The 20,073-nt window shown below is 39.2% G+C and overlaps 1 protein-coding gene across 1 annotated transcript in view; it reads left to right on the top strand.

Annotated features, from left to right (window-relative positions):
* The window catches only part of CACNA2D3 (calcium voltage-gated channel auxiliary subunit alpha2delta 3), an 842,189-nt gene that overhangs the window by 586,972 nt on the left and 235,144 nt on the right, over positions 1-20,073 (top strand). Inside the window, exon 14 of the mRNA XM_055342619.1 lies at positions 17,558-17,575. Within this exon, the coding sequence (XP_055198594.1) occupies positions 17,558-17,575 (18 nt within the window). The remainder of the gene's footprint in view (positions 1-17,557; positions 17,576-20,073) is intronic.

The raw sequence follows: 20,073 nt of genomic DNA, 5'->3' as shown, positions 1-20,073 counted from the left end.
TGCACTGCAGTGGGAGCCAAGGCTGTAACAGGTTTTATTCCTTTACTTCCTGTACTCTTTGCAGCTGTTTGGCAAGAGTTCCTTAAGCTCGTGTTTCAACCATCTCTTGTATAAATGCCCAGAATTCATGGCTGATTGAGCTACTTGAGCTTTGCACATGTAGACATTGGGAACATATCTTTGGGAAAGGTTTCATAGTGAGACAGTTTTGGCTGTGTGACCCATACATACCAAACCCTGACCTCAAATGTCTTCCTGAGAGAAGTGGAGTTACTGGGGACAGAGCATCATTTTGTGAAGATGGCACCAAAGCCTCTGCTAGCCCTGTGCTAGAGCCCTGGTAAATGGCATAATACCACACTCAAGACTCCTTTTGTCTAGATCAGGGCATGCAGTGTCTTTGAGAGAAACTTGGGTTGATACCCCAACTTTGTCCCTCACTACCCACACTAGCTTGTTCTGATCACTCTCGTGAGGCACAGGGTCCTCTTTTGTAATACAGGGGTTATGATATTTACTTCCTGTTACTACTGTTGCTTACTGAACACCCTCAAACATAATGGTGTGAAACAGTTACTTTCATATGTTCACACAAGCTGTAAGCAGGAATCTGGACGGGAAAATCAAGGCTGTCTTACCTCTACTCCACAACATCTGGGGTTCTCACTGTGAAGACTCAACGATAAGGGTAGCTCAGTGGCTAGGACTATTACCCAGAAATATCTTTATTCACATGTCAGATTGCTAATATTGGCTGTAAGCTAGGACCCCAGGTGAGCTGTCTGCAGGATACCTATACTGACCACACCAACATTGTCTTTCCATGTGGTTGCCTCGCGTGGGCTGGTTTGAGCTACCTTACAACATGGTGGCTGGGTTTCCAGAGCAAAGGAGAAGTGCATGATATGTTTATAATCTATTCTTGAAAGTCACATGGTACTATTTACCCCATACTCTCTATTGAGGCAGTCACAAAAGGGTGGGCACATAGACTTCATAGGAGTGTCAACATTACCCTGTAAGTAACTGGGGTATGGGAGATGTAGTTATGGCCCACTTTGGAAAATGCAATCTTGCATATGTGGCAGATTATATCGATTGATATCTATTACAAGAATATCATCATAACTTTGCCTTCCCGTAATAACACTGTTGGTCAAGATCTTTTCTTCTTTTTGTATATTGCTGGATCTTTGCTTCTGTGTTCACAAAGGATATCAGTCTGTAGTTTGGTGGTGGTGGTTGTTTCATATTTTTGTAATTTGCCAAGTTTGGATAACAGCCACCTAAGAAAATGGTTTAAGAAATATTTCCTTCTTGGGACCCCTGGGTGGTTCAGCGCCTGAGAGTCTGCCTTTGGCTCAGGGAGTGATCCCGGAGTCCTGGGATCGAGTCCCACACTGGGCTTCCTGCAGGGAGCCTGCTTCTCCCTCTGCCTCTCTCTCTGTGTATCTCATGAATAAATAAATAAAATCTTTTAAAAAAAGTATTTCCTTCCTTATCTTATTAAAAAGTTTGAGTAAGATTGCTTGATTTTTCTGTGAATATTGTTAGCATTCACTAATGAAATTTGCTCCCAGACCTTTCTTTGTGGGGAAGTTTTTAATTCCAAATTCATTTTCTTTTACAGATCTAGGGCTTTTTAGGTTTTCTATTTCTTATATTAATTGTGCTCACTTGGTTTTTTTTTTAAGGAATTTGTCTACTTCATATAAGTTATTGAATTTATTAGCAAAAGGATGTTCATAATATTCTCTTATGTATTTAGGATCTATGGTGATATCCCCCATTTCATTCCTGATACTGACAATTTGTTATTAGTCTGGATATACATTTTTAAACTTAAGGGATATTTTCAAAGAACCAGCTTTTGGTTTTACCAGTTCTATTCTTTTGTTTGTTCATTTTCTGTCACATTGTTTTTTGCTCTAATTTTTTAGTTTTTTTAAATTTTCCTCATTATATTGTATTTAATTTGATCTTTTTCTAGTTTCTTAAGGTAGAGCTTTGACTATTGATAGTACACATTTCTCCTTTTCTATTATAAGCATTTGAAACTATACATTTCTAAGAACTAGTTTAGCCACATCTCACAACTTTTGATAGTTGCATTTTCACTTTTATTGAGTTCAAAATATTTTCTAATACTGCTTGTGATAAGCAGATTTTGTGATGCATTGGTTGTTTAGAAAAGTGCTATTTTCCAAATACTTCCAGATTTTACTAGATATATTAGTTACAGATTTCTAATTTGATTCTCTTGTGTTCAGAGAATATATCCTATTATTTCAATAATTTTATTTCCTGACACTTGTTTTATAGCCCAGCATATAGACTTTCTTGGTGAATATTTCATATTTGTACTTGAAAAGAATGTATATTCTGCAGATATTGTGCATATTGTTCTAGAAATATCAGTGGGGTGACATTGTGTGATAATGCTGTTCATGTCTTCTACATCTTTACTGACTTTCTGCCTAGGTGTTTTATCAATTGCTGAGAGGCTTGTTGAAATCACCAATGAAAATTCTGAATTTATCTGTTTCAGTTTTTGATTCTGCCAATTTTTGCATCATGTATTTTGAAGCTCTCTTATTAGGAGCAGACATTATTCTTCTTGAGGAATGGACCATTTTATTATTATAAACTATTTTTATTTATCTCTTATAATATTCTTTGTCTTGAAGTCTATTTTGTTTGATATTAATATAGCCACCCAACTTTCTGTGATTATTGTTTTATATTGTTTTATTTATATTGGTATAAATTTGGTATATATTTCCATTTCTTTAACCTTTAACCCACATTTCTTTTTACATAAAAGGTATTTTTGTAGGCAAAATATAATTGGATCTCTTTTTCTTTCTATCCAATCTGACAGCTTCTACTTTTTAAATAGTATATTTAATCCACTTACATTTTTTGAAGATTTGTTTGAGAGAGAGCATGTGGGATGGAGGGGGAACAGACGGAGGAAAAGGGAGAGAGAGAATCTCAAGCTGACTTCCTGCTGAGCACAGTGCCCAGCTCAAGGCTTGATCTCATGACCCTGAGATCATGATCTGAGCTGAAATTGAGTAAGGTGCTTAACCGACTGAGCTACCCGGGCACCATTTTTCCATTTACATTTAAAGTAATTGTCTCTATTGTTTGGTTTTAAGTCCACCATATTGTTTAGAAATAGCTGTCTAATCTGTTCTCTTATTTTTCTTTTTTATTTAACTTTACCATATTGCCATAAACAAGTATATGTATTATATATGTTTGTGCGGGTACACACACCCACTGAACAATATATGTTTGAACTGCATAGGTCCACTTATATGCAGATTTTTTCCAATAAATACAGTATAGTGCTATAAATGTATTTTCCCTTCCTTATGATTTTCTTAATAACATTTTCTTTTCTCTAGCTTTCTTTATTATAAGAATATAGAATATAATGCACATAGTGTACAAAATACATGTTAATCAACGGTTTATGTTATTTTTAAGGTTTCTAGTCAACAGTAGCCAATTTGTATTTAACTTTCGGGGTAGTCAAAGGTTACATGTGAATTTCTGACTACATGGGAGGTTGGTGCCCCAACCACTTTATCTCCACTATTGGCCTATTGGCTAAGCTATACCTCTTAGTTGTGCCCTTTGGCTGATTGTTCTAATGTAACAATTTGCATCTTCAACTTTTCAGTCTCCCTTTCTCATAATGGAAGTAACTTAAAACAGTTTACTCCATGCTCTCTTTCCATTCTACGTGCTACTATTATTATACTTTTTACTCCTACATATATTATAAACCCCACATAATACATTGTTTTTATTTTGCTTAAAATAGTTAATTAAAAAGTGAGGAAAAAATCTCAATGTTTACCCACATAGTTTCCATTTCTGGTCCTATTTATTCTTTTGTATAGAATCAAGCTTGCATCTGGAATCATTTTCCTTCAGCCTGAAAATTTTTTTAAAAAAATCTTTTCTAAAGTGCAACTCCACTGACAGTGAATTCCCTCTTTTTTTTTTTTTTTTTTTTTTGTCTGAAGTGTTTTGTTTCACCTTCTTTGGAGGGATATTTTCACTGGATATAGAATTTTAGATGTACATTTTTTTTCAGTACTTTAAACCAGTGGTTCTGTTATCATTTGGCTTGCATTGTTTCGGTGAGGGTCAATGATAATTCTTACCTTTGCACTATACATGTGTATTTTATCTTATTGATTGCTTTAAGATTTTATGATTGATTTTCAACAATGCTGTACCTTGGTATTGGTTTTTTAGTATGTATTTATCTTGCTTGAGGTTTATTAAGATTCTTGGATTGGCATATTTATAAATTTCATCAAATTTGAGATGTGTAGCCAATCTGTTTTCATTTCTTTTCAGTCCCTCATCCACTGCACATGATTTTGGAATTTCAATCACATATATATTCATCTGCTTGATATTTTCCTACTGGCTACTAAAATTCTCTTTGAATTTCTCTCTCTCTCTCTTTCAATTTCAGTTACTTCCATTGCTATATCTTTAGGTTCACTGATCTTTCCTTCTGAAATGTCTAAAGTGCAATACCATCCATCCCTGGCCTTTTCAATTCTAGGGGTTTTATATGGTTTTTATTTTTACTTGGTTTTGGCATTTGTTTTTAGTTTTCAGTCTTGCCTTCATAATGTTCAACTTTTCCTTTAAATCCTTGATTACATATTTAACAACTGATTTGAAGTCATGGTTTCTACTTGCATCATTTCTGGCTATATTTCTATTGATTGATTGTTTTCCTTCTTAAGAGTCACATTTTCCTGTTTCTGTATATAGCAGTTTTTTTATTAGCTGTTGGATATAATGACATCATGATTGTGGGCATTGTGGTAAGTGTCTGGGTTTGTTGTCTTCCTTTAAAGAGTGTTGAGTTCTATTCTGGCAGCCAGGGAATTTACTTATGTATGAGCTTGGCCCTTTACATGCTTGGTTTTAAGCTTTGGTTAAGCAGGTGTGTCTTTCAGTCCATGGCTAGTTTAGTTGTAATCCAAGGAACAACCTTTCTGGAGTTCCTACCAAATGTTCCAGGTCTTTAACAGAAAATTCTATTCTAACTGTTTGGAACTTGTAAATTCCCAGCCATAGTTGAAGCCTAATAGATTTTTTTTTTTTTTTTTGGCTTTCAGCTTTATTGAAGTTCCCCTCCTACCCCATCACTGCCTCTGTAATTGTGCTTTACCCACCAGTCCTGTGGAGTCCCACCCTAAACATAGTCATTTTAGTGTTAAACCAAAAACTCAAGAAGACCTCCCTGTAAGTTTCTGGCACTCTTTCTTTGTATAACTTTCTCTCTTCAGTGTTCTATCTTTAAAATTTCAGCCACCTCAGCCTCTATAAACTCTGATTAATTCCTCCTCAATTCAGCACAACAACTAGGCTTTTCATGGGCTCAACCTCCCTACTCTAAGATCTTGTAATCTTGTAACTGCTTCCAGGCAGAGTATTGGAGTGATCATGAGTCTCACTTTGCTTTTTTGCCCTTCTAGGAAGTGAAGTCTGTGTTGATTGTTGACCAAAATCAAAGGAATTTTTTTGTGTGTATCCTGTCCACTTATTTACCTGTTTGTGTCAAAAGGGCTAATCCAATACTAGTTATGCTATCGTGACCACAGTAGAAATTTATAAATAAAAGTTGATTAATGGGTTAGTTTGTTTTATCATCACGATTACTTAATTATATTGTTTCATTTATTTATTCCTATTCAAGATTAACAAACATTGAATTTAGATTACTGTTACCAGAGAATAATGATAATCTTTTTTTAAAAAAACTTTTTAAGACAGTGACAATTTACTGGATATGACTTGAGATAATTTTTATTGAAATGTAATACTACACTAAGTCAGTTTAATTGCAAGATGGCCTTATTTATGCCTCTTTCTTTATTCCTTGATCATGTTACCTAACTTAAGAATTCAATATGAAAAGCTCAGGTTTTGGCATTTGGATTCTGTCAGAAGTATATGTTTTAATGTGAACTTCAGAACTTTATTAGCCTCTTTGAGATGTGGGACCAAGTGTCACCGGTAAGACCTGACTTTCTTAACTAAGAGAAAGAAAATCCTGTAATAGAAAAAAAAAGGCACTAGGAAATAAAGATATTTGATAAGAGTTACTCTGTTTTATGATTTAATTATAAACTAATCAAGACCATGAGAAAAACTTCACTGTAAATACACATGGACTTCAAAATTATAGGAACATGTGTTTGGCAAAGCGTGCTTAAGGATTGCCAAACACCAGATTTGGGGGATGGAGAGCAAAATGTATTTTGAGGGGTCAGCAGTTCTAGCATATTAATAGGTCTCCTTTCTACATGACCAAAACAAGCCCAAAGTAGTCTTCTGGTAGTCCATGTGTCAGCAGGTTTGACTGAAGGACAAAGCTCCCTTCTGTTCCACTAGTAGACCACTTAATTTTTAGTTTTATATTGTGTTCCTCTCATTATCCATTAACAGGTTATTCGAAATTTTTAGAAAAAAAACCTAATTGGATCATGTGACTTGTTTATCCTACGGAGTCAAAAACAAGGTTTGGAGTCAATCTTAGTTTCCCCATCTTTGGGATATAAATGACTAGATCTGGTCCCTAGAGTTATGTGGGAATTTCTCATGAGGATGCATTCAGAGGCCTTAACTCTTGGCCTGGCTTAAAGTAAGCACTCAGCATGTGCATGTTTTCATTGTTAGTAAATGACATCCAGTCTTGACTTGCAAAGTGCTCAGGTGCATAGAAGAACTTGTTCAGCACATGGCTTTGGCAGTTCTTTCTCTTTCCAGGTGAACATAAAATATATTCATTGATGGGCCAAGGTGAAACCAATATGTAAGGGAAGGAAATGTTAATAGATTTTTCATAGAAGAAAACTTGTAAACTGCAATCACAGACAAGAATCACATAGTGTGTATGGGGTTTCCTGAAGGGTCTCCTAATTTGAACATCCACAGAGGATTATCTGTCCCCCACAGCTCACACCTTTACCCTCAAAAGTTACTTACTGTGTTCACTTCTGGAAGATACAAACTTGATAGATAAATTTGGCAGATAGACAAGATAGTCTCTTGCTTTTTCTTAATAGGTTATAATGTTTTCCATAGGCAGCAGGAAATGGAAGGACCTTTAAGTTATAGTGTAGAGATAGAGATCATCTGCTGTGAAATGTATAACTTACCAGGTTGGCCACTAAAGAGTATAGCACTGACACTGTGGCCCATCCTTTTTGAGTATGCAGAATACATGTGTACTTTTTTTTGGCCCCTTTGATATTTTCTGTCTATATAGATTTTTTTCCACTGCAGACGTGGAGGGTGACTGGAGATTCATTCACTTTATAATTAACAAAGGGTGTGCATTGAAGGTAGGGTCTTTCTGGTCATCTTTCTTACAGGCCCAATATTTCTAGTTAAGTTGCTACACAGATTTCTTTGTGGTTCAACAGTTTGGCAGATCCCTGCAAACTCTCCTCTTGGAAGACATCTGTTGAGTGAAGTAATGGTTTCATTGCAAACTCTTGAGTTTTCATTAATTTTCCTCTGTGGGTTTTCAATGTCTCCTTTTGTGGAGAGAGTGGGAACCCATTCATCTCTTTTGGAGGGTTTCAAGTTCTTTGGCTCATCATCTCCCCTGGTAAGACCTTCCTTGGAGGACCGTTCTCGCCACTGCTGACCCTTCTGGGTCTCTGTGTCTGTGACCTGCCAAATGGGCTCTCTGCTTCCAGACATCAAGGCCCGTGTCTCTCCCAGGTGGCTGCAGATCCAGGTGATGGAAAGCTGAAAGAAAGTATCAGTACCTTCCTCTGTTGCACCCCTGTTGGTACTTCTCCTCCTACATCCCTTTCCTCCCCCCACCTTCTCAGTACAATGTCTCCTTATATGGCCCTGAGTTGGCTCCAAGTTCATAGTCTCAGAGGAATTATATGACATGCATAAATTATGAAACATTTTTGCAAATTAAGTTTTAATTAAAACCAGCAGCTTAGAGTATCCAACTGGAAGCAGTCACAATGTTGAAAAGTGACACTGGTAGGATGGGAGTTCAGGAGAAGGTCTGAGTGGGTTTGCATCCTGTTCAGATATTTCCAAAATGAATCCTGCAAAAAAGAGCTTCCTTCCCTATCAGATCCTCCTTAATCTACACTGATCCCTGGACTGCCATGTGGACCAATGTGGTTTTCAAACAGGAAATACAAATGCATCATGGTGGTGGTTTTATCTGGACTTTGCCAAATTCCCTTTCAATTCTACCAATCCATGTTCTCACAGGAAACTGATAGAACCGTGGGCTCCCCCACATTGCCAGAACTCCAGATAATTTTTCAGCAAGATGACCACACAAAATAAAGCTGAAGAATGACAATTTTAATTGGAAACTTATTTTTCCAATACAATGCAGAGTTCGAGCCTGATGAGAAATGACTTCTTATTGTGAGAATTTTTAGAACATTATAACAAGCAAAATGTCTGGGGCTTTCCCCCAGCTGATAGTCCTTAGCTATATGTAATGTGAGAATTGTTCTGGCCTGCCCATTAATAATCCACATTTTCCAGCATCCCCCAAAATGTCTGCCATCAAGTGAATAATTTATGCATGCTTGTTTTTCATCTAGGCAGGGCTCTACTGCTGCAACAAAAATACCAGGTCTTTTTTATCCAAAATTAAGTTTGAAAAATCTGACCTTTAGTTATCAATTTTCTACTAAATAACCTGGAGGTGCTAGTCTGCAGTAAGCAGGACAGTGTTCTCTGGAGACCCACAACAGAGCTAACCCTTTGGTCATTCAGGGATTTTAAAATTGAATATCCTCTGTCTTTAACTCATTTGGACTGTGGAAATATTTAATCCATGTAATCTAACCTTTAAAAATTACTGGAAGATTTTTTAAGATGACAATACATAGTGCTGACTTAAGGGTGGTGAAGTGAACATTGAAAAGTGAACATGGAATCCTGCTCAGAGTGTAAATTAGGACAGCATTCTAGAAAGCACATGGACTGAAATATGCAATGCCCTTCAACTAATAACTCACTTCTTGAAAAGTCGAGAGTATGTGCAACAGTTTTACTACAAAGATGTTTATTACAAACATGTGCACACTACAAGGATGTTTATTGCAGTCATTTACTTTAGTGACAAGGAGAATACAGCCTAGATAGTTCATAAGTGATTTATCATGTATTTGAATAATGGAATACTGTGTAGTCATTTAACATAATATTAACTGAGAACAACAATCGATGTTAGGGGAAAAAAATGGATGTTCTTGTCATAAGTGGCCTTAAATGTCTCCTTTTGCCTCTCTTTGATATCTGATTTTCTACAAGGAATATGCATTGCTGATATGATTTTTGTTTTAAAGAAACACTTTAAAAAGCAAGTATGTTGCAAAGAAAGGTCCTTCTATCCATATTTTTCTTGCTTTTAAACATACTGTTGGAAAAAAAAAAGTTGAAGTTCTATTTGTACCCCAAACTAGATGTTGAGAAATCATTAATAAACTGTATGTGGTCAGATAAGATAACACTAAAACTGATAAAAGCAAGAGAATTTGGATTACAGAGATAACCATTCTGCCTGTGAGTCTTTCTAACAAAGCTTGAAAGACTTCTCGGATATGAAAAGAAAATTCCAATGAGGACTTGAATAATTTTAGAGTAGAAAAATCAATTCTGTTTATTTTCTTTTGTTGACCCAGTTTTTATTCTTGTCTTCCAGTCTGCAGGGTTGTCTACCTCTACCACTGCTCTCCTGCTTTCCACACCCCTGCCCCCACACTGCCATCACCACCATGAACAAGGGTTAGTTGAACCATGAGACTGGACAGGTAGCATCAATGAAGGATTGTAGAATGAGCAACAGGGTGCCCACATTTAAGGAGGAAGAGAAGGAGGAAGAAGTAGAGGAAGTAGACTGAATAAAAGCCATGCGAGGAGGAGATTCTGAGGAGCAGGACAATGACAAAAACACACTCTTGTCTCTTGACTCATTTAACATTATCATAAAGACCAAAATAGGATACCCTGTGTTTTGTGAGGAAATTTCCCATAAGCCATTGGAAATCTTTTGAGGACATTTCTCCTCAGTGTTTTTGAAATTGAGCAAACAATATGGAAATTTCTGATGAATCCCTTGATCTAGACAGGTAATATCTAGTTGTGAGCAGCCATGGTGTATACCAGAGATGACCAGCTACAAGTATCTGTGGGAATAATGAGAACTCAGTTCACTCAGGATGTCCCCATGGCTCCTACTAAGCTGGAAGCCACTAGAAGCTAAGTCCCATGGATGGATGTGGGGCCCAAATGACACCATTGGCACTGAGTTCTGCCTCTCTAACTTCACACCTTTCATAGTGTTGTCTTTACTCTTAGGCCCCATTTGGTGAACTGTTCCCAGAGGTGCATCCTCTCAGACTCTACTTCAGAGAGCAAAGGGAAAAGAAGAGAAATGAGGAAAGGGATGTGATTATTGGTGACTTCTATAAAAGTTCTCATTAGATTCTTTTAGGTCACATGTCCACTCTGAGCCAGTTGCTATGGCCAGAGGAGAGTGATGAGTTGGTTGGCTTAGGTCTTGGCACTGTCCACATCAAGGAGCTTATAGCAAAGCCTTACCCAAAACATAGGAACTACTACAAAAGGAAAGTGCTTATGATGAAAACAAAGAGACACATGTCCATTGTAAAAGTCACATATTGCCTAAGACAACTTATCCAGGCTATCCAGACACCTGATTCCAGGTCTGTGGGCCTATTTATGGACCACGAGGTACTTGGTTATTGGTATAATCTCTCATACATTGTAAGGTTAGGGACAACTCTGAAAACTCCAGAGGTTACAAGGTCAAGGGGTAAAAACAACAACTATTATGGGCCAAGGGCTGTTGTAGGTTCTCAGCAGGTATTTATCTCACATAATCCTCACATTAATCCCTTGCTATAGTGTTACTATTAGTATTGCAGATGAGAAATCTGAGCTCAGAGATTATTTTTTTTATTGTCCACGTCCTCACTGTAAGTGGTAGACGTAGGATTTGAAATCTGGTCTACCAGACTCTAAGGCTCTCCCCTCTTCATCCCTTCCTTCCTGCTTCTTTTCCTTCTCTCTTTTCCCTCTCCCCACAACCCTCCCTCCTTCCCTCCTTCCCTCCTTCCTCCTTTTCCTTTCTCCTTCCTTCCTTCCTTCCTTCCTTCCTTCCTTCCTTCCTTCCTTCCTTCCTTCCTCTATAACTCCAACAAATATGTACTGAACGATTAACAAGGGCCAGATATAGAACAGGTGTAGTCCCTAATGATAAAACAATGAATACAATAGATGTGGGCCCTGGACGACTCTTAAATTCTTATGTGGAGAAGTAATTAAAAAATAAACAAGAAGATTACAGAAGGTGATGTATGCTAAGAGAGGAATAAACTAAATGATGCTATAGAAAGACACTCGGTTGAGATAGGGACTTCAGTCAGAGTAGATGCCACCAGAGCTGAAATCTGACAGATGGGTAAGAATTGGTAAGGCCAGGCTTGTAGGCAGTGTTAGGGAATTGACTTGGGCAGGGGACAGAGCATTAGCCAATCAGATAAAATAGCCATATAAAGCCTTTGAGGCAAGTGAGCACTGGCAAAGTACCAGGTTTATATATTTCGATTATTCTGGACGCAGTATAGAGACAGGACTGGGGGGAGGAGTCAAAGTGAGGAGACGAAGAGCAACCATGGTGGCTTGGCATGTGGTGGCGGAAGTAGATGGATGTGGGACAGAAACTACACTGCCAAATCTTAGCTCATCAGAGACCTTCTATGCTTGATGTGTGGGTTTTAGAGTTTGAGCCAATTAGCAGAACTTCCTCTGATATATAAGAGGAATAGGGATCTTTATCCAAATTGCTTAATGGAGAAGAATGGAAGATTATAAATGCAAACATGCACAAGAAAAATAAATGAACACAAGGAAACTTTGCAGCAAGCAGGGATTTATCGCTCATTCATAAGGCTTGAGGCAAAGGGCCAGTTTTACAAAATGGAATAAACATATGTAGGCCAGGCTTTTTTTTTTTTGTTTTACACAGTTGGCAGGAAAATACTTTGTTTCCCATTTGGTCTTTACATATTTCATAGTGAAATGTGTTGTTTTGATCAATAGATCTTTAATTGGAGTTTTATTTTTGAAAAGGAGTCCATTCAACTCTGGAACTTCATTGAGCGAGAGTGATGGATGGACATCCCCTCCATTGCTCCATGACTCTGTGCAGAAATCTGAGATAGAAATGAAATGAATAACAAAAGTTAAAACAAAAGGGCTCCCTTCCCTTGCTGGAGGTACTGTCTCACTTTGAAGGACCTTTATTTAGCTTTAGGGACTCAGAGCACTCTCTGATCTCCTACCTCCCCCCTGGCTATTCACTGCTCTTTTGACTGGCTCCTTTAGACTCACAGACCTCTACCTGGTGAGATATTCCTGTTCTGTCCCTGGCACAGACTCTCTTCTTTCTCCATGCACTCTCTGAGTGACCTTATTGGCATACTGACATTGACCACATTGCCCACCCTACACCTCTGCCTGCAAATCTAAGAGGCACCCTAAAACTGTCAATTGCAGACAAAATTCAACTCAATTGCTTTCCTCAAATATTCTCCTCCTTTTGCCTTCCTCTTTTCAGTAAATGGCTCTTCCATTTTTGCATTTGCATGGATCAAAACCCTTGGAGGCACTCGTGATGTCTCCTTCTTACATATTACCATTTCAGTCTCCACTGTCTCTACTCTGAAATAGATCTAAGGTCATACCACTGCCTGCCACCTCCACCACAAGCACCCTGATTCAGTTCTCCATTATTTCTTATTTGGAATATTCACTGCCCTTCCTATTGGTCACCTTTCTCAAATTCTGTCTTTGCTGCTTTCTGGCCATGTGACCTTGTAGTTCCATCATCTGCAAAACTGGGGCAATAATAGAATTTACCTAATAAGGTTCCTGTAAGTTTTGATTAAGTTGATAGAAGTGAAGCAGTTAGAATGGTAGATAGCTGGCCATAGCTGTTATGTTTGCCTGTCATTACTGCTGTCTTCACCAGCAGGATGGAGTGGAGGGAGTCCTTTTAAGGACACTCTCTGGAAAAGCCACATCCATGGATATCTCATTGACCATGACTGAATTTAGGCACACCAAGCTCTAAGAGGGTCAGTTAGCTGACCCTGGGTAAAAGTTTGGTTTCTATTACCAAAATAGGAAAAGCAGTTAATGCAAGAGGGAGTAACCGTACCATGAATGGGACGCATGTGGTATTATGAGGGCATGTGAGAGGGCACATGATGCAAGAGGTCAGACAAGGCTTCTTTGAGGCAATGACAACTGACCAGAGAAGTAGGCATTTGCTAGGCGCGCCGCAAGGAGGGGCACAAGGGAGACTTCCAGTATGAGGAAAGAACAAGCGTAAATGTCTGTGACAGGAGAGGACATGGTAAATATTTATGCTACGTGGTTACATCATGCACCACACGCTGAGAAAAGTGGTAAGCTGGATTTTCCATCTCCATCCAAACTCTCCCAGAAGGGGTGGTGCCAGAACTTCTTGGTCCCCTTTCCAGTATGGCATATGCCCAGACAGAACAGCCTGAGAAGTCCCCAAGTCCGTCAGGAGCTTGGGTTGGTGCTCAAGCCCTTGGTCTGCATGAGGAGCAGCACCTTGAGCCTGATGGATAAAAAAGAGGTGGGCCTTCAGAGAGACTTGACTTTGACCCTCAGGTCAAGCATTTCCCAGCTAAGTGACCTAGGCCAGGTAGATGTTATCTGTTTCCTCATCTGTCAACCAGGGAGTTCTAACCTGGAGGTCCACTGTGAGGAGGACCAACATTGTGCAAGGTGAACAAGTGCTCAAATACCTGGTCCATTGAGAGTGTCCCCTACAGAGTGGCTTGTGCTGTCATCTTCAGCTTCATCACCTTTCCTCTCCTTCATTCTCTTTTGAAAGACACTTTCTCACTTTTTTCCACATTTGAATGTCAGGTATCTCATGGATGCATTTAGGACCCAGCTTTTCTCTAGGAATATGGGAGCCTGGAGCATACCACTACCTTCCTTCCTTCCTTCCTTCCTTCCTTCCTTCCTTCCTTCCTTCCTCCTTCCAAAAAGTAACTGGAGGGTGTGCACAGTTGGATACAGAATCATATACCTTGGGTGTGTTTAGCCTGGAAGGAAACTGAAGCTACCAGTGTAGACCCTTATGTAGTAAGTGAAGAAACAGATCCAGAGACTTGGAGGCTGGTTGACAATGCCTAACAAGGTGACTTTTTCAAAAGAGATGTTGCCTCACCATAGGCCACATGATGAGAAGTTTCCAGGCTGCTTTCATGTGAATCCATGGGTTAGTGAGACAGTCGGTACATATATAGACACCCACACCAGGTATGTGGGAATCCAAGAGTTCATGTCCATACTTCTGGCAGAGAGATTTCTTTTTCTCTTGAAAGCTGCCAGCTTGGATTATCAACATGGTGTGTTTGTGGAGGTAATGTGGATTCAAGGCAGTTACCCCGATTCTCTTTCCCTAGCATCTGCCTTAAACATAACCTAGAAACAGGGTACCTTCTTTAACAAGGAGGACACCGGTTACAGGAACAGCTTAGAGAACTTCTTAAAGACTTGCATAGAGGGTAAATACCCTCATGCTTTCATGGTGCTTTTGACCAAGCAGGGGAGAGACATTAAGCAAATATCGGCATACAAATCGTAGATGTACTCAGAACTACAAAGAAAAAGTGCAGGAAGACCTTGAGAGATCATCGTGTCCAGGGATATGGTTTGCCATTCCTTAGTTTTTAGCCCACAAAGGACATTGCTATTTGGCTCTTACATTCTTTCCAACAAAACTCAGACATAACTTCAGAATCCTCCTCAACATGGCCCTCCAGACAGCCATTACTAATCAGTCAGACTTGGCTCTCAAGACGAAATCTATTGGCCATCCCAGATTTGGCCCATTTCCCAGCCCTCCCTCCACCATCCCTTTTTACAGACAAGCATCTGGCCAAAGGCTGGAAGGCACGTGCCTCAAGACTCCAGCCAGAGACTTCAAGTATCTGGCTGGTCAGATTCCCAGCTCAGGCATGCGTATAGTTTGTGACTGTTGGGGGGATGATGTATCGACAGGGGAGCTGACTCCCAAGTAGTAGCATCTGTGGCTGCTAATGATCTGATCTAAATTTGCTGGGTTCTATTCTGAAGCTCCTTCTCAGGTCCAACCTGTTGAGGGCACTGCAAGCTATAATTTCTCTTCCTTCAAGGCACCGATAGGAAAGTGGCTCTTTGTTCTCATGAGTTATTTCTTGAGGAAAATATATGTTTTGTGGAGAGTCTGAGGACAGTGTTAAACTAAGGACATCACCACAAAGTCCTAGTCTCTCATTTTCCTTCTCTTGTGCTTAAATGCATGAGTCAAAAAGAGGTGTTTCCTGCTCAACTGAGATGAAGCTTCCAGAAAGAAAGGAAGGGTAGCTCTCCTTTCAGAGGCCTGTCAAGTCCAGCAATTTGTGCAGGGCTGAACCTTGGTATTTATTTTACAGTTCATCAAACATTTGTAATTCGCTGGGCCCCCCATGCATTTCATATGACAAGCTGTGATTCAACACAAATGCTTTCCTAAGGAAATGTGCATTTATCATTCCCTTAATGTTCATGTCTCTAAGGTTTCTTTTCTGTCATATGAAAAAATATTTAATATTCAAGAGACTTTACTTGAAGGGATCCCTCATTTTAGGTTCAATTTCTCACCTCTTAATACATATTTTCTGAACTCTTTAAGAAGCACTGGAGGAACTCATAAGCTTCCTTATTGAATACTGGTCACCATAACCATAAGTAGGATAAAAGAATCAGAAAAGTATGCTTGTACTATTCCTGTTTCCTTAAATTGGGAGACCTTTGGGGATAAAATTGCTTGAAAAATGAGTGTTGGCGAGGTTGGGCCTGCTTTTCATGGATATACTTCCAATTATATTGTAGATGTCTCTGAGATCCAAGACATCTTGTTGGTTTGGGTCTATACCTCCTGTCCTTTGCTGGGCTCTATCCACAGGTACAGGGCTTTAGGAAGCCCTGGTCTTAGTGCAGATAAAGAGCACATTCTTCCCAGGGTTAAATGAACGGGAAAGGCAAAAGGTTCAAATGAGACCCTAGGATTTCTGGTTTAGTGGTCTTGCATCTTCTGGCACTTCCAATGTTATAAGCTCTAGAGAGACAGAGAGAAAAGTCTGCTGTCTAATTTCCTAGCATTCATGGCCTTTATTGTGTGAGTTGGTTGAATTTGCACATTCTAAAGTCAGGCAACCCAGCTCTACAATTTATTATCTATGGGACAGTATATAATTACTTATCCTCCAGGTTCCATTTTATTTTCCATCTGTAAAATGGGTAATAAGGGTATCTAGTACTGGGTTGCTTTTATTGGTGGGACATTGCAAATAAAAAGCTGAAAACAGTGCCTGGTGACCAGCTCACACACAATAAATGTTAGTCTCTATGATGGGAAGTAAGTCTTGAAAATGATGTAACTCCTAGATTTGGTATTTAATACATAGATAATGTAATTTCTATTTCAGAGTGGAAAAATGCTTTTCAAAACATCACATGCTCTAATGGCAGTCACAAATACAGTGGCATTAAACCACAGCCTAATAATCTCAATGTTGAAAAATAGACAAGTATGTCTCATAAATGTTCATCTTTTCCCATATACCTATAATTTCAGTTTCTTGCCTGTACCATTTGGAAAGCTATTATGTCTTATTTTATGGATTAACTGACTGTCTTTTCGTTGCTCTTAGAGTATCAGCTTTACTTCAAGTGCACAAATCCTTGTGCATGCTTCCTTAACCACCAATAAAGAGAGCAGTTAATGTGCTACAAAGCAAGAAAAATTGACTTTAAAAACAGAACATTTTTCTAATGGTCTTACCTTTATATACAGAAAGGTTTCTCAACCTTAGGCACAATCAACATGTGGGCTGAATAATTCTTTTTTGTGAGGGCTATTTCGTGCACTATAAGATGTTTAGCAGCATCCCTGGTCTCTACCCACAAGAAGCCAAGAGCTCTGGCTCCCTCCCTTCCCCTCCCCGGTTTTGACAATGCCAAATGTCTCTAGGCAGTCCTTCTCCACTAGGAAACCATTGGCATGCAAGAAGGAGGAATTGGGCCTTGGAAATGTGTGTTTGGGACTGCAGAACAGAAGAACCTCAGGTCTAGCACTCTAGGAAGTTGCCAAACTGCCTGCACAGGCATGGTGATTCCCAAAACATGTGCTCACAGATTTTCTGTTGATCCTACAGATTCAGACAGCAGGTTGAATAATCAACACCATAGCTTAATTTGGGGAAATGACTTGGCTTTAGTTTTATTTCCCTCTTTTTCTCCCAGTTTTGGTTTTTCCATTTGCCAGTGGTGACCAAATGAAGTTTTACGATTAATCTTGACTTTTTAGGTAATGATTGTTTTTTTTCTTTTCTTTTTGTTTTGTTTTCCTGTTATTTTTCAGCTCCCTCAGGCACAAAAGGTAAACTCTTTTCCATCACATTGCAGTCATCCCCAGAACTTGCAAATTGTGCATGTCTCCATGATTTTGTGCATTCAGTACTGTTCATGACCAGTGAAATGGTTTTCCCTCTTAAAACTTCAAAAACTTGAGGTTGGACAGGAGCAGAAAGGCCAACAAATTCATCTGTCCACTGTCTCCCTGCCCAGTTTGTCCCATCAAAGAACCTTCTTATGGACAGTAGTTTGAGGACAGCTCTGTACCCAACCATTTTACTAAGAATTCTCAAAGAGTAAATTTAGCACAGTCCTTCAAACATAGCATTCCAGGTCTTCCCTGAGGTACTTTCCTAGGGATGCAGCTAATGTGAATAATTTGTAAGGCCCAGTGACTAAGTGTATAGATTCTGGGCTCTTAAGCCAAATCTCTGAAGACTCCCCATGAGTTTCATTAATTGCAAAATCAATAGCTCCTTTGCTTGTCTCATTGCCTGTACCACCTGGAGAGCATTAGAGCAAAGTTCTTGCCAATTTCAGACCCTTTCACTGGTCCTCATTGTCTGTCTGAGATGATCTGGTTTCACCGTGTAGACTGTTCTCTGTCCAGTAAGATTCCATGTGATTGCCATGCTGGCTTTGCTGTGTTGTCCCCATGGCATGTCATTGTATCCTAAGGACAGTTATGGAAGAAAACATGACACATGATGCCTGCTGACTTATTCTGGGATATTTCACAAACACAAGCAAGATTTCCAGAAGACACAGTGATTTCTGGGGGCCAGATGTGGGTTGGTTTTGTTTCAAGAGTTGAGGTAAGGCACCTCCCCGAAATGTAAGCAGTACCTCCCAAGCTTTCCAGTTTGGAGCAAAGATGATTTGATTCCTTCCTGTTGAGAGAGATAGCACAACTGCTCTACAAAAGACAGTCTGTTCAGACCATATGGACAACCAGAGGCCTAGAAATCATTACACAATTACTCAAATATATTTGAGATATTTAAACAAGGCGAGACATGCTAGTGTGTGACTTGGCTTGTGGTAATGTTTGATTACACTTGAGTGCCATCACAAAAAGACTGAACACTTCATTAAAAGTTAAAGTATTTGAGTAGAACAACAGCTTCCAGAGTAAATATATGGTCAAAATTTCACATTATCTGGAAGGATTGGCATCTTTAACAGGTCATGCTTTCTTAATTGCCCACATTTGAAATTTCTTTGTAAAGAGACTTAACAAATTTAGTGCCTAAAACTAGACCGGCCTCAACTTCCTGGCATTTCTTCATCAAATTTCCACTGATCCATATACAGAAGCATTCTGTTGTAGAAGATTCCTCATGAATTTTAGGTGCCATCAGCCGTGGAATTTTAAACCAAGATTCAAAACAAACCCACACAGAATATGGTAAGACCAAAGGTCGCTGGGACACATGGTTCTTCAATAGCACTTCACTCCCTGCCCTCTTTCCTTCTGTCATTCACATCACATGCCCTGCAAATAGAAAGTTTGTAATTGAGGAGGATGCCCCAGTGCCTTTCCAAAAGATGCTGGACTGACTGCCCAAGGACTCACTGTGCAGCCCCATATCACAAGGAATAGCTCTTCCCTCCTATTTCTCACCATGGCTACAAATCGTCTTCTTATTGAAATAGAGAAAGGTATTTACCTTAAAAATTATTAAGAGCCCTGCATAAAATGGTTTCAGAACTTCTTGGAGTCATTTCTGGCCAATTCAGTTCTTTGGAGAAGGAGTTTAAATATAAACCTTGGGTATCTGGGTTAGAAGGTGAAGGCAGCTGAAGAGTCACACTGCAGGTGGAAGACACCCTCCCTCGGGGCAGCTAGTCTCAGCTGCTGATGTATGAGTACCTGTGCCCTCATGCTCTCCCCTCTCCATCCCAAGCATTACTTCAGTGACTCTTACAGAAGACTCTGCTTTTAGAAAGATAAGGTTTTTAAGAGTATTAGCTCCCCTCAAACACATTGTCTTGCTGCTTGACTAGCAAAGGATTATGGGGGAGGGGGGTTTTGCATCCTAGCCTCCATCCTTTTGTGACCATTAATTAACTTCTCTAAGCTTTAGGATTCCTTTTGTTTAACAAGAACAATAGACTAGTTTTCCAGTTTTGTTCTGAGAGTTATTTCTCTTACTTATGCCCAGCACAGAACCTGACATAAACTAGACACAAAACTTTAAGAGATTCTACTGCCATTTGTTTGTCTTGGCTTCTGATGCTCTAGAGCAGCAGGTCAAGAGAGCAAATTAGAATATCCTATGTGATGTGATGGTCTGGGGCCTCCACAATGATTTGTGGTTCTGACTCAAGCCTAGTAAATAATCAGGAGATGACAAAAGAACTAGGAAGATATGTGATGCTCCTCTATTTCATTAAATACTCTGCATTACCTGAGTTCACCTTTTACACAGAGTCAGAAGGAAATGCAGAGTGGGCTTGAAACCCTAACAAAACAAAGGCTTCCAGGAACAATTGTTTTGAGAGATTTCTTCCCAAAGCCTT

The sequence above is a fragment of the Nyctereutes procyonoides genome, unplaced genomic scaffold (assembly GCF_905146905.1).
Source record: "Nyctereutes procyonoides isolate TBG_1078 unplaced genomic scaffold, NYPRO_anot_genome, whole genome shotgun sequence".
Classification (NCBI taxonomy): Eukaryota; Metazoa; Chordata; class Mammalia; order Carnivora; family Canidae; genus Nyctereutes; species Nyctereutes procyonoides.
This window is presented reverse-complemented; position numbering and strand designations above follow the sequence as displayed.